Source organism: Gymnoscopelus microlampas, assembly GCF_963454915.1.
Source record: "Gymnoscopelus microlampas genome assembly, chromosome: 7".
In the NCBI taxonomy this organism is placed as follows: domain Eukaryota; kingdom Metazoa; phylum Chordata; class Actinopteri; order Myctophiformes; family Myctophidae; genus Gymnoscopelus; species Gymnoscopelus microlampas.
The window spans coordinates 52,106,678-52,119,418 of record NC_139944.1 but is presented as its reverse complement, the minus strand read 5'-3'; the positions used below and the strand labels follow the sequence as shown (position 1 = coordinate 52,119,418).

The following is a 12,741-nucleotide window of genomic DNA, read 5'->3' as shown; positions in this document are numbered from 1 at the left end:
CAATGTCCCATTTCAAGTTTTCAAATGTATAACAATCTTTTGAAAATAGCAGATCTACAAGCTCACAATGCGTCACATCGCGACACATTGTGAGCTTCTAGATCTGCGATTTTCAAACGGCCGAGATGTGTATAGGGCTGAAGTGGTTAATGTATGTTTTGTAATAATAATCCAAATCTACAAAGTAGTAACTAGTAACTAAAGTTTTCAAATAATTGTAGTGGAGTAAAAGTACAATATTTGCCTCTGAGATGTACTGGAGTAGAAGTGAAAGTACTGACAATTGGAAATACTCCATTAAAGTAAATATACCTCAAAATTGTACAGTACTTGAGTAAATGTACTTATTTACTTTACACCACTGCCCCTTTGTGAATTGCACGTCGTTTTTCTTCCTCAGAGAAAATACGCCCTCCTTTAGTCACTTTATTTACACTTTATTTACACGTTATTTACGACCCACTTAGTGAATCAATGTGTCCCTGAGCATCACTTAACCCTTGACCGCCCCCTGGGGGCGTTGTATTAATAGCACCCACTGCTCCATGTTGATTTCACGTATCTGTGCTAATGCACAGTGACAGAAAAGACCCCAGAGGGGTAAACGACATAATTATTATTAATAGCATATGACACTGGGTTCACACTTGTAACGTGTAAGCAGCAGTAAAATCTTAGCATCCTTAAAAATCATCACACTACATGAGCGTAGAAAATATAGTTTTCATTCAAAAAATCCTCTTAACACATTAGGTGGCAGAATTTTATAATAACAGATTACGTTCGGTGCCAGAAATCTCACTGTTGAGCTGCGCAGCGCTGTTAAAACTGTAGACTCCAAGACGAGCAATCCATGTGAAACAAAGTATGCGTGCATTTTGCACGATGGTCCTGGCTAACGCCTAGAACGATGACATATTTCACGCGGGTCACAATGGCGCAGCGATCGCGCATACAAAATGAGTCGTTTTCCCCAACGTAAAAAGTTTCAGAGTTATAGGGGTTTTAGAGAAGGAGATAGAACGGAAGCGGATGGGGAGCCATGTTTTTGGCACGGTGATCTATAAGGCCCTTCCTTCTCAGAATCACCGTGGGTGATTCCAGAGCTGCTCCAGCCCCTCCCGTGTGGAAAAAAACGAAAAAAACAAAAGAGACTGAAAACACGGTTCAGACCGTGTTTGGCACCGAAGCGCCACTCTGTGAAAACGCGGTTCAGACTGTGTTTGGCACCCGATGTGTTAAAAGAAAAAAGAAACAGCATAATAATTCATAATCTCAATGCAGGGCGAGCGTTTATACCAGGGGTGATGCAACTTTGATGATGGATTGAGCCACTATGTTTCCACACTCACTCCAGAGGGCCATTGCATATACTGTCAGAGGGCAGACACCTCTTATCTCTGTTTTTTTCAGCAAAAAAATAGCTGTTCTACAAGCTCAAAACACATGCGACGCGTTTTGAGCTTGTAGATCTGCTATTTTTGCTATTTTTGAATTGGAATCCTGATTTTTTTGGGGCTGAATGTTTACACTTATGTTAACTTTATGAACTTAAATACAAATACATTGTACATAGAAAAGACAATGATAGACTGAGGAAATTCAAGCGGGTCATGTTTGCATGTTTGGAATTGTAAACAGCTGAAATCAATAATATATCAGTATTCTGATATTAACCTTGCGGGCCGCATTAAGTGAAGGTGGGGGCCACATGTGGCCCCCGGGGCCGCCAGTTGCCCATGTATGGTTTATATCATCCATAGCGTTGCTTTTTTGCGATATTGTCTATGTCAGGGTGGAAACCTTATATGTCCAAAACTGTTACTTTTCAGGATTTGAAATTCAAAAGTAGCAAAAGCAGCAGATCTACAAGCGTTTTCAGCTTGTAGATCTGCTGCTTTTGATGCTTTTGTGTGGCGCTGTAGTATGATCAAGTAGGAGCGTTAATTTACGGAGAAAATCACAAAAAGATCAAATATGGATATAAGAGGTTCATGGCCGACAACAACGATATTTATATCTTGAATGATATGGAGATAAAAATATGATGAATGATCCTTCATCAGCCCGTAATCACCCTGATTCTTTTTAATCACACAGCAACCAACGAAACCTAGAGCTGAAGGAACAGAAAGCTAAAAATAATGAAAGCATCAATGAAGTATTGATTATAAACTGTAAACAACACTGTCTCATTAGATCCGCTGTCCTTTCAATAAACCTGAATTAATTCCAACAAGGAAATCCAACATCCAGGATGCAATCTCACACATCAGGTGTCCAGATGTACCACACAGTCATGCACGTGGACACACACACACACACACGCAGGCACGCACGCGCACACACGCACACACACACACACACACACACACACACGCACACACGCACACACGCACACACGCACACACACGTGTCACACGTGCACCCGCACCTGTACACAAACCATGGGCCCGTGGTAATTGCAAAAATCCCATTTAGTTTGTGTCACTTTAGATTAGACAGCGGAGGAGCCATTCAGTCACACAGGTGTTAGTAAAGTATTATAGTCTGTTTGAATCCTTATCCAATCTAATCCTAATCCAGGGCGATTTGAATCATTTATTTTTTAACGGTTTAGTCTTAAGTTTGTTTTCACTGAGGCCTAAAGATAGCTCTCCACCGTACAGACGTTGGTGGCGGTAAGTGTTGGAAAGCGTCCGTTACCGAGAATCTGCTGTTGAATGGGTGGTGTGTGTACAATGTCGCGTCAGGTCGCAAGTTGTGGTTAAGCGTTGAAAGCCGTTGGATAGCAGCGGGCCTGTTGTTGAAAAAGACATCAAGCCATAGGCTATATTTAGCACCATAGCCGTCTGTCGGTGTTGGCTCTCAGGTGCATTCAGCAACTACTTTTCACGCCTTCCAACCGACTGATCTCCTGACTTCATTCGACTGCCTGTCTGTAGTAATCTGTAGTAGTCTGTTTGGTGGAGAGCTACCTTTACACGTAGCACAACTTTCAGGCACACATAGGCTTAACCCATTGAGACCTGAAGCCAATTCTACATGTCTCATAAATCTCTACAGTATTCTGAAAAACGTATGTTTCTATAGCAGTGGTGCTCAATCTTTTTCATGTCAAGGACCTCCAATGTACTTGGCCGCAGACCCCCATCAAAATATTTTGTTCCAGGGCCCCCCAGAAGCAAAGATTTGAGTTAAAAATGTTCGCTTTAAAAATATATATATTCAAAGATTTGCACACATTTTCACGATTTTTCAAAAATAGCAGATCTACAAGCTCATAGCGCGGCACTCGGTGCCGCGCTATGAGCTTGTAGATCTGCTATTTTTGAATAGCCCAAAGTGTAAAATAATGCTTTTTAGCTCAAATCTAAAAATGACACAGTTCCCGGTCTTAATGGGTTAACACCCTGTTCGTCTTGGAATTTTAAATCGGTTGCATTGAATTTGTAATCTCTTAAACCACTTAAACCCTACAGTATATACTGCACTCCGTTGACCGGAGTACCCCAGGGGAGTATACTTGGTCCCTTCCCTTTTTCCCTGTCCACCAAATCTTCTTTTGTCGAAAATAGCCGATCTACAAGCTCACAATGCATCAACACCCCCAGAATTTGGATGAATATTTTCTAAGGTGTGTGTGTGTGTGTGTGTGTGTGTGTGTGTGTGTGTGTGTGTGTGTGTGTGTGTGTGTGTGTGTGTGTGTGTGTGTGTGTGTGTGTGTGTGTGTGCGTGCGCCCCTCCGCCAGGTGAGTTCTCCATGTGTCGGGTCAACAATGGCGGCTGTCAGGACCTGTGTCTGCTGACGTCTGAGGGGAGAGTCAACTGCAGTTGCCGTGGGGACCGCAAGCTCTTAGAAGACAACACCTGCATAGGTAATAATAATAAAACTGATATATAAACGTAACACTGTCGGGGAAGAAACCTCTTCATCTTCCTATATTTTAACTTTTGTGTTTTTTCGTAAATGAATACCCCCACTATTGATCGATTGAATACTTTATTAACAGTTTGCAAAGACAAGCACAGGAAAGTACAGTTCAATACAAGGTGTGCTAAGAGGATTTTAAACCCAAGAAAGCACTATGGCTTGTTTCCATTGGGGTCCTTTGTACTCAATTCATCGAAACATTTAATGACAGACAAATATACAATACTATGCAAAACGGGTATAAACGGGTAGAATCATACTACTAGCTTCACACAAAAGTATCCAAAATAGCAAATCTACAAGCTCGAAAACGCAAAGAGTTTTGATCTTGTAGATCTGCTATTCCTTGCTATTGTTTTTTATTTGAATCCTGAAAAGTAACAGCTGAACATGCGTTGCTTTGCGCCACACTTTGAGTTTATGTGGAACTGCTACTTTTGATGGTTTTGTGTGACACTGTAGTATGATCAAGTAGAGAGTTAATGTACGGAAGAAACACAAAAAAGTGTAGAATATGGAGATAAGACGTTTCTATATAGCCGATCTACAAGCTCACAACGCGTCGCATCGCGACACGTTGTGAGCTTGTAGATCTGCTATATTCAAACATTTTAGTACTTTTACTTTTGATACTTTGAGTATATTTTGATGCCAACACTTTTGTACTTTTACTCAAGTAACATTTTGAACACAGGCCCTTTACTTGCAATTTTAATGTAATTTCTATATTGTGGTATTGCTACTTTTACTTAAGTAAAATATGTGAGTAGGCCTACTTCTTACCCCCACTGGTTTTTGAACACGTTGTGTTATGTTTGCCTCCCTTCAGCTCTGAACTCCACATGCAGCAGCATTGATGAGTTTGAGTGCGGCAACGGGGACTGTGTCAACTACACTCTGACATGTGACGGCATGGCTCACTGTAAGGACAAGTCTGACGAGAAGCAGTCCTACTGTGGTGAGTTTCTCTTTTTTTAAGAATGAATAAAAACAAGGGGCACGGTGGCGCCTCACAGCTAGAAGGTCCTGGGTTCGATTCCCGCCGGGGACGCGGTGGGCGCTTGGGGCGTGTCTTCTAGCCTGGGACCAGACGAATCTGCGAGTGCAAAAAAATAGAGAATCCATTTCCTGCTCCAGAAGACGCGGGTGACCAATCAGGGCCCAGTATTCGAATATGGGAGACTGTAATTGGTAGTTGGTTGTAGGTTTAACCAATTGCGTCGAGGGCCATTGTTTTGATCCCGCCCTTTGGGGAAAAAAACTTCCTCATGGAAGCACCAGACTCATATCCACGCAGTGATATAATCTGGCTATGCGAGGCTACGTGTCTTCTCCTCCGCATGACCGGCGCCCATACCCTAGGTGGGGTTGGCGAAAGGGCCTTTCTGTGTGGAGTTTGCATGTTCTCCCTGTGTCTCCTAGGGTAGTTAATACCCTCACAAAAACATGTAGTAATCCTGGTCACTATACTGCCTCCCCCTGGTCAGCCGGGGCACCTGATGGAGGGGAAGGGAACTGGTTGGAATAACGTGTTCCTTCCACACGCTACGTTCTACCGGGGAAACTCCCCCCTATCAGGTGACAAGAAGGTCAGTTGGCTCTCATGCATTGAAGGAGGCATGAGCTCGACCCTGGGCTCCCTACGCTGGTAGGGGGAGTGTAGTGCCCAGGATCACTTAGAAAATTGGCACCGGGTGAAAAAAAGGGTTACAAAATCGAGGGATAAAAATTATATATATATTAAAAAAAAAGAATAAATAAAAACAAGTTGTGTACTGTAAAAGCAAGCAAAGAAGAGTATTAAAAACAATAAAACAATAAGACACCTTAACAGGTTTCTAAATTGCCCCAGTGAAATCATGGAGTCAGTATCTAAAGTGCGTTGTGTAACTCATTTCAGATAAAGGGAGTGTTAAACTGAGGGTTGTTTTACCCTAGTTAAACCTGTTGACCCTTGCCCGGGGACAAGTAATGGGATGTGCGTGTTTGTTGAATTGGAAGTATTTGGTTTTGATACATTTTATGTCTCTTCGGTGAATGAGTAAAAGACAAAACATTTCAGAGGAGAACGCTGTGCATATCCAGTGGTCGCCGGACGGTGCAAAGCAGGATATAAACAACAGTTTATGAGGAAAAGTCTGCACAACAACCTAACCACTTAAACCACAGCATCCGTGTGTATTCTAGGGAAAACTAGCTATATCTACAAGTGCTATATCCACAATGCATCGCTTTGCAGATGTGCACGCTCACGTTGTGGAATTTGCAACCCATTGTGAGCTTGTAGATCTGCTATTTTCTTTTTCTTTTTTTGGGGGGGGACTTTTGAAAACTTCACATATGACGACATGTCCAAAATAGGGACACAAAAGTGGTTAAAGCAGGCGTTGTACCAAAATAAACGGGCAATAAAACTAAAAAAGTTCCACTTACTGTATCTCCCTTGAATGTGAATGTCTTGGCACATTCACAAGTACCAGAACATGGAGCTAAAGCTTTTCTTCAGACAGGAGAAGAAGGGCTTTAGAGTAGACCCGGCCCCAGTCTCAAGAGGAGCTTTAGACTTCAGTGTCAAGAAGAGATCCGGCTCGGCCTGGACCGCTGGCGTATCGGTCCAGGCACCAAAGTAGCCTGACAGACAGCGCGTCGCGGGTTTGAGTCCCCATCCCGGCGGCCTTTGCTGCATGTCACTCCCCATCTCTCATTTCCTGTCAAACTACTATCCTATCATTAAATAATCTAAAAAAAAAAGAAGAAAAAAAGGAAGAGATCTACTGTAGCTCAAAACGTCACTTGTGAACGTACCAATGAATTGCATTTATAGGAACTACAGTCTGCGGCCCTGCGTCCATGTTTTGTCACAGTAATACACTACCAGCCATGCATTCTCCCACTGAGCATTTTTTAGTCTATTAGACGTCTAAAATACGTCTAAGGGGTAGGCTAAAACGGGGTTATAATTTGTCTACTACTATATTATAGACGTTGAAATGACGTCTATAATATAGACGTCTATAATATAGACGTCTATAAATAGACGCTTAAAAAACAGCTAATCAACGTCTAGGCTAAGCCTAGACGGCTAAAAAACTTTCACCAGTAGACCAATTATAACCCCGTTTTAGACGGAGGTCTAATAGACGACTATGGCTCAGTGGGCTGTTCTTATACATTCCAACATGTAATGTTTAATAATTGTATATTATTCCCTGTGTGGGTCCTCAGCAAACCGTGAGTGTAAGAAGGGCTACAGACGCTGTGTGAACGGCCGCTGTGTGCAGCACAACACCTGGTGCAACGGCCTGGACGACTGTGGCGACAACTCTGATGAACTCTTCTGCAACAGTGAGTCAGTGGGGACCTGATCCTCTGGGCACTTATTATGAACTTTGTACGAGTCTTGTTAGTAGGGATTCCACTGCGCTCTATAACCACATGGTGCGTTGTCCTAGTCTATAAACATCTGTGTAAGGAAAAGGGTCGCACATCACACACACACTGATGAATACCTTTAACCCATTAAGACCTGAGGCCGCTTCTAAAAAAAATCTCAATCCTAACAGTTTTTCGGAAAAAAAATATTAAAAAAATATTTTCACGATTTTTCAAAAATAGCAGATCTACAAGCTCATAGCGGCATCTGCTATTTTTGAATAGCCAAAGAAATCTAAAATGACACAGGTGCCTTCCCGGTCTTAATGGGTTAATTACCTTTAATTATTCAGTATTGCATACTGAATAATTAAAGGTAGTGTAAGTGATTTTCTTTGGCTAAAATAAGTGTTAAATAGCTCTATATTCTGATAGTACTCATAGAGTGCTAGAGTGTTTGTTCAGTAATATTAATTAATTAATAATGTTAATAATGTTAATTAATTATTAAAGAGCTGGAGAGACAGGGAGACCTCTCTGTGACTGAACAAACACTCTAGTCTATAGCAATGATTCCTATCAGAATATGGAGCTTTAACCATTTAACATAAAGCTTTTTGTTTTAACCAAAAAATCACTTATCCCACCTTTAAACAGTGTATTAAGACCTGGAACGCATCTGTGTCACTTTAGATTTCTTTGGCTATTCAAAAATAGCAGATATACAAGCTCATAGCGCGGCACCGAGTGCCGCGTTATGAGCTTGTACATCTGCTATTTTTGAAAAATCTTCTTGGAAACATTTTTTTTTTTTTTTAAAAACCTTTTTTTAGAACATTTTTAAGAATCGCCTCAGGTCTTAATGGGTTAAAAAAAACATTAAAACCCTTTCCTTAAACACAAGTTATTTTATCTGTTCATGTTTGTGTAAAAGTTGTCGAGTATGATCAACTCCCCCGAAGAGATGATTGACTTCAGGGATGAAATGATAAAAGTTTACGTTCACAACGAAGGTCAGGGTGAAAGAAAAACAGATGAAATGGATATTAATAATGAAACATGGTGGGTATGATCAGTAGGCCCGCCCCCCCCCTCCAAGATAGAATCATAAATTAGACATACTGTATCTCATGAATGGACAGATGCTGGGATGCTGGGCAGGGTCTGCAGCACCTCTTTTTGAACATTTTCTTTCATGTTGTGTTGTGTTTTCCTGTGCGTTTCGTTTCAGCCACGCTGTGCTCAGCAGAGCAGTTCCAGTGCAGAGACGGAGGATGTATCTCCAACTCCAGCAAGTGTAACCAGAAGGTGGACTGTCAGGACGCCAGCGACGAGATGAACTGCTGTACGTTTAAGACCATGACATTAACCCATTAAGACCTGGAACGCATCTGTGTCAAGCATTATTTTACACTTTGGCTATTCAAAAATAGCAGATATACAAGCTCATGAGCTTGTAGATCTGCTATTATTGAAAAATCTAGAAAATGTGTGAAAATCTTTGAATATATATTCTTTAAAGTGATTATAAAGTGATATTTGTAACTCAAATCTTTGCTTCTCGGGGTCCCTGGAACAAAATATTTTGAGATGGGGGTCCGCGGCCAAATATACATATACATTTTGGGGTCCTTGACATGAAAAAGTTTGAGAACCACTGATATAGAAACATACGTTTTTTCAAAAAAACTATTATGATTTAGAAGATATTTTGTAGAATCGGAACCTCAGACCTTAATGGTTTAACTAAACCTTGTTAGGTTATAACCATGTTATGTGACCGGTCGCCCCAGGCTAGCTGTGCTATCATTTAACGCTGACGATGTCGTCGTCCCCCCCCCCCCCCCCCCCCCATAGCGGCCACCGACTGCTCCAGCTACTTCCGTCTGGGTGTGAAGGGCGTGACCTTCCAGAAGTGTGAGTTCACCACGCTCTGCTACGCCCCCTCCTGGCGGTGTGACCGGGCCAATGACTGTGGAGACTGGTCCGATGAGAGAAACTGCCCAGGTATATTTTATTTACGTATTACGTATGTTACAGATGTGCCACTTCAAAACTTCACACGTTACTGTTCTTTTCCTGAAAGTGCCCTGAAAATGCATTTTTTCCTCCCTTTTCTGCCCTTAAAAATGCACTGTTTTGCCCCTGAAAATAAGTTGTCGCTACACACCCTCGTTTTCCCCTTCAACAGACATCCATATACATGAGAACAAAAGAATGTGTGTTGAAGAAGGTGTCGGACTCATTATGAGGCGAAAGGTGATTTGAAGAGGTCCTTGACCAGTTGCTCAAATTAATTGGCATCATAAAAGCAGTGATCATCAAAATAATTCAGCATTTCAAATGCCCTTCTTTGTCCCTCTTATTGCCCTGGGAATCCCCTGAAAATGTACTGTCTTGGCGATGGCAGGACATTTGAAGTTTTGAAATGGCACATCTGTATATGCACATTATTCAATGTTCCTGTGAGAGAAAATAGCATTGCAAATGTTAAAAAACAAAGTAGTCTGTCCTGTACTTGTCTATTTGTCAATGCTACAGTACTTGCTATGGTCTAAAGATGCAATTCGTAAAAAAAAAAATTGTCCTACCTGGGATTGGAACGCGGGTCTCCCGTGTGAGTGACCAAACATAATGTGAGATATTGTGCTTATGAGCTTCAGACCGTACTGTACCAGGGTCTAAATGTTTCAATGGAAGAGTTCCCATCTCCAACCATATTGTATTAACATACTCTACCATGCAGATTATTTAAAATAACGTTAATTCATTCATTAAAATAAGCTCCAGATTTTTGTTTTTTAACTGTCCTGCGTCTCACTTTCAAGCAGTACTCAAGTACTCTACTTAAGTACAATTTTGAGGTATCTTTACTTTACTGGATTATTTCCAATTTTACATACTTTTACTTCTACTCCACTACACCTCAGAGGCAAATATTGTACTTTTACTCCACTACAATTCTTTGAAAACTTTAGTTACTTTTTAGACTTTGATTATTATCGCAAAACACACTAACCAGAATTCAGCCCTATATATATTTTGGCCATTTGAAAATAGCAGATCTACAAGCTCACAATGCGTCGCGATGCGACGCATTGTGAGCTTGTTGATCGGCTATTTTCAAAAGATTTGTATGCATTTTGAACTTGTGAAATGGGACATTCTGCATAATGAGTACTTTGTACTTTTGGTACTTTAACTACATTTTGATACCAATACTTTGGTACTTTTACTGAAGTCAATTTTGAATTCCGGACTTTTACTTGTAACAGAGTACTTCTACATTGCAGTATTGATACTTCTACTTAAGTAAAAATGTGAGTAATTTTTCCACCACTGCTTTCAAGTCCTTATCGTCCGTCCGTCCGTCTTCTTCCCAACAGGGAGTACGAAGACCAAGTGTCCGGCGCCGTTCTTCGCCTGTCCCAGCGGACGCTGCATCCCCATGAGCTGGACCTGTGACAAGGAGAACGACTGTGAGAACGGAGCCGACGAGGCCAGCTGTGGTCAGTGGACAGTTTCTGTTCAATAAGACGCTCTAATAGCCAGTGTGTGTGTGTGTCTATACCCTGTGTGATCTGTAGCTATAAGGATATCAAGTTGTATGTGTGTGTGTGTTCAGTTTGTGAATGTTCCACGCCTCCCCCCTCAAAAATAACCCTAACCCATGAAATAGTTGGATAACCATTGATGTAGTGCTTCCATGCAGTGTTGATTTGATTTGATTTGAAAACTACAGTATGACGAAAAATGGTCGCTGACTACCTTTTTTCACTGAAGAAAACAAAATAAAAACTAAGCTGCGATTACTAAAACTAAGACTGAATATATGGACAATTTCGTCAACAACAACTAGACTAAAATGTTTGAGGGACTAGTGGAGAAGAGATCCAGTAGAACTAAAAGACAAGTCATTTTATGTTTGATTGTGCTTGGGTCTTGCGCTCTGAAAATATCAGATCTACAAGCTCACAACGCGTCGCGGGACAACGCGTTGTGAACTTGTAGATCGGCTATTTTCAGCATGCAACCAAGTGTATCAAGGCACCACCAAAATACATTTTAGTCGACTGAAAAAAAAAAAATCAACACTGCTTCCATGCATTCCTCCCTGTCTCTCTCCTGTAGATAAGTTCTGCTCTGCGTCTCAGTTTGAGTGTGGGAACCACCGCTGCATAACCAGCCGCTGGGTGTGTGACGGAGCTGACGACTGCGGGGACGGCACCGACGAGGACAGCAAGTGCAGTGAGTATCTGACACTGACGCACGCAACCATAGAGTACCCAAGGCCACTCCCGCCAGTCCTCACTTCGGTGCTCTATAACGCCTCATTTATACTTGGTTAAAAATCACGTGACACCGAAAATACAAGCTCACAATGTTGTGAGCTTGTAGATCGGCTATTTTTGGTGTACTAACTAAGTATAAATCAGGAAGCACTCAAAAGTCCAAATGTATATGGATGGACAGCGGATTAGGGATAGTTTTTAACTTTATTTTAATAGTATAACCTTAGATGTCGATGCAGCTATAACTACAATGTTAAAATAAAAGAGTCTAATTCAGTTGGATTTCTTTTAGACAGAGACAGACAGACCAGAGTGTACATGGTCTGTCCATTTTCAGTTAGCAAAAAACACACCCCAAGTACACTGTACATTTTGATATGATATGTATTAAATACTAGACATTTTAAGTAAGTAAAGAACAATAAATGTTTAATCTTTACTTTGTAATAAATGTTTAATCTTTTGTAACACATTCTTTAGCTATTGGTGATATTTCCTTGTATCTGAATTCAGTAACTGAGAACTCAAAGGAGCAAATTCTATTCTACTTTGGCGTATTAAACCATCCGTGACTTGGGAGTTTGTACATTTGTCAAATCATCTTAAACCATTTCTGTTGGAAACTAAAAGTGCTTCAACTGACAAACCAAACATAAACACACTCTGGGTAAAATGGAAACCCATCAACAACAACTTTAAACACTATTTTTATTTCTTTATTTCTTTTTATTTCTTTATTTTTTACAGAGACGAAGACGTGTAGTCCTGAGGCGTTCCAGTGCCCTGGCTCTCACGTGTGTGTGCCCCTGCGTTGGAAGTGTGACGGGGACAAAGACTGTCCGGATGGCTCTGATGAGAGCGTCAAAGCTGGCTGTGGTGAGGAGGACAGCAGGACCCCGAGCAGGGTGGCATTGTTGAAAAGATACATTAGACAATAGACCCATTCAAACCGAGAAAGCATCTGTGTCACTTTGGCTATTAAAAAATAGCAGATATACAAGCTCATCTCAGCTTGTATATCTGCTATTTTTTTTATATATATCTTGGAAAAGTTGTGCAAATCTTTTAATTATTTTATTTATTTATTTTTCTAAGCGAACATTTGTAACTCAAATCTTTGCTTCTGGGGATTCTACAAATGTC

The 12,741-nt window shown here is 41.1% G+C and overlaps 1 protein-coding gene across 1 annotated transcript in view; it reads left to right on the top strand.

Moving 5' to 3' along the window:
• LOC311049173 (low-density lipoprotein receptor-related protein 1-like) overlaps positions 1-12,741 on the top strand; it is a 220,935-nt gene that overhangs the window by 165,677 nt on the left and 42,517 nt on the right. Inside the window, exons 43-50 of the mRNA XM_084062652.1 lie at positions 3,753-3,878; positions 4,764-4,892; positions 7,160-7,279; positions 8,538-8,651; positions 9,164-9,313; positions 10,693-10,815; positions 11,438-11,554; positions 12,346-12,474. Of these exons, the coding sequence (XP_083918778.1) occupies positions 3,753-3,878; positions 4,764-4,892; positions 7,160-7,279; positions 8,538-8,651; positions 9,164-9,313; positions 10,693-10,815; positions 11,438-11,554; positions 12,346-12,474 (1,008 nt within the window). The remainder of the gene's footprint in view (positions 1-3,752; positions 3,879-4,763; positions 4,893-7,159; positions 7,280-8,537; positions 8,652-9,163; positions 9,314-10,692; positions 10,816-11,437; positions 11,555-12,345; positions 12,475-12,741) is intronic.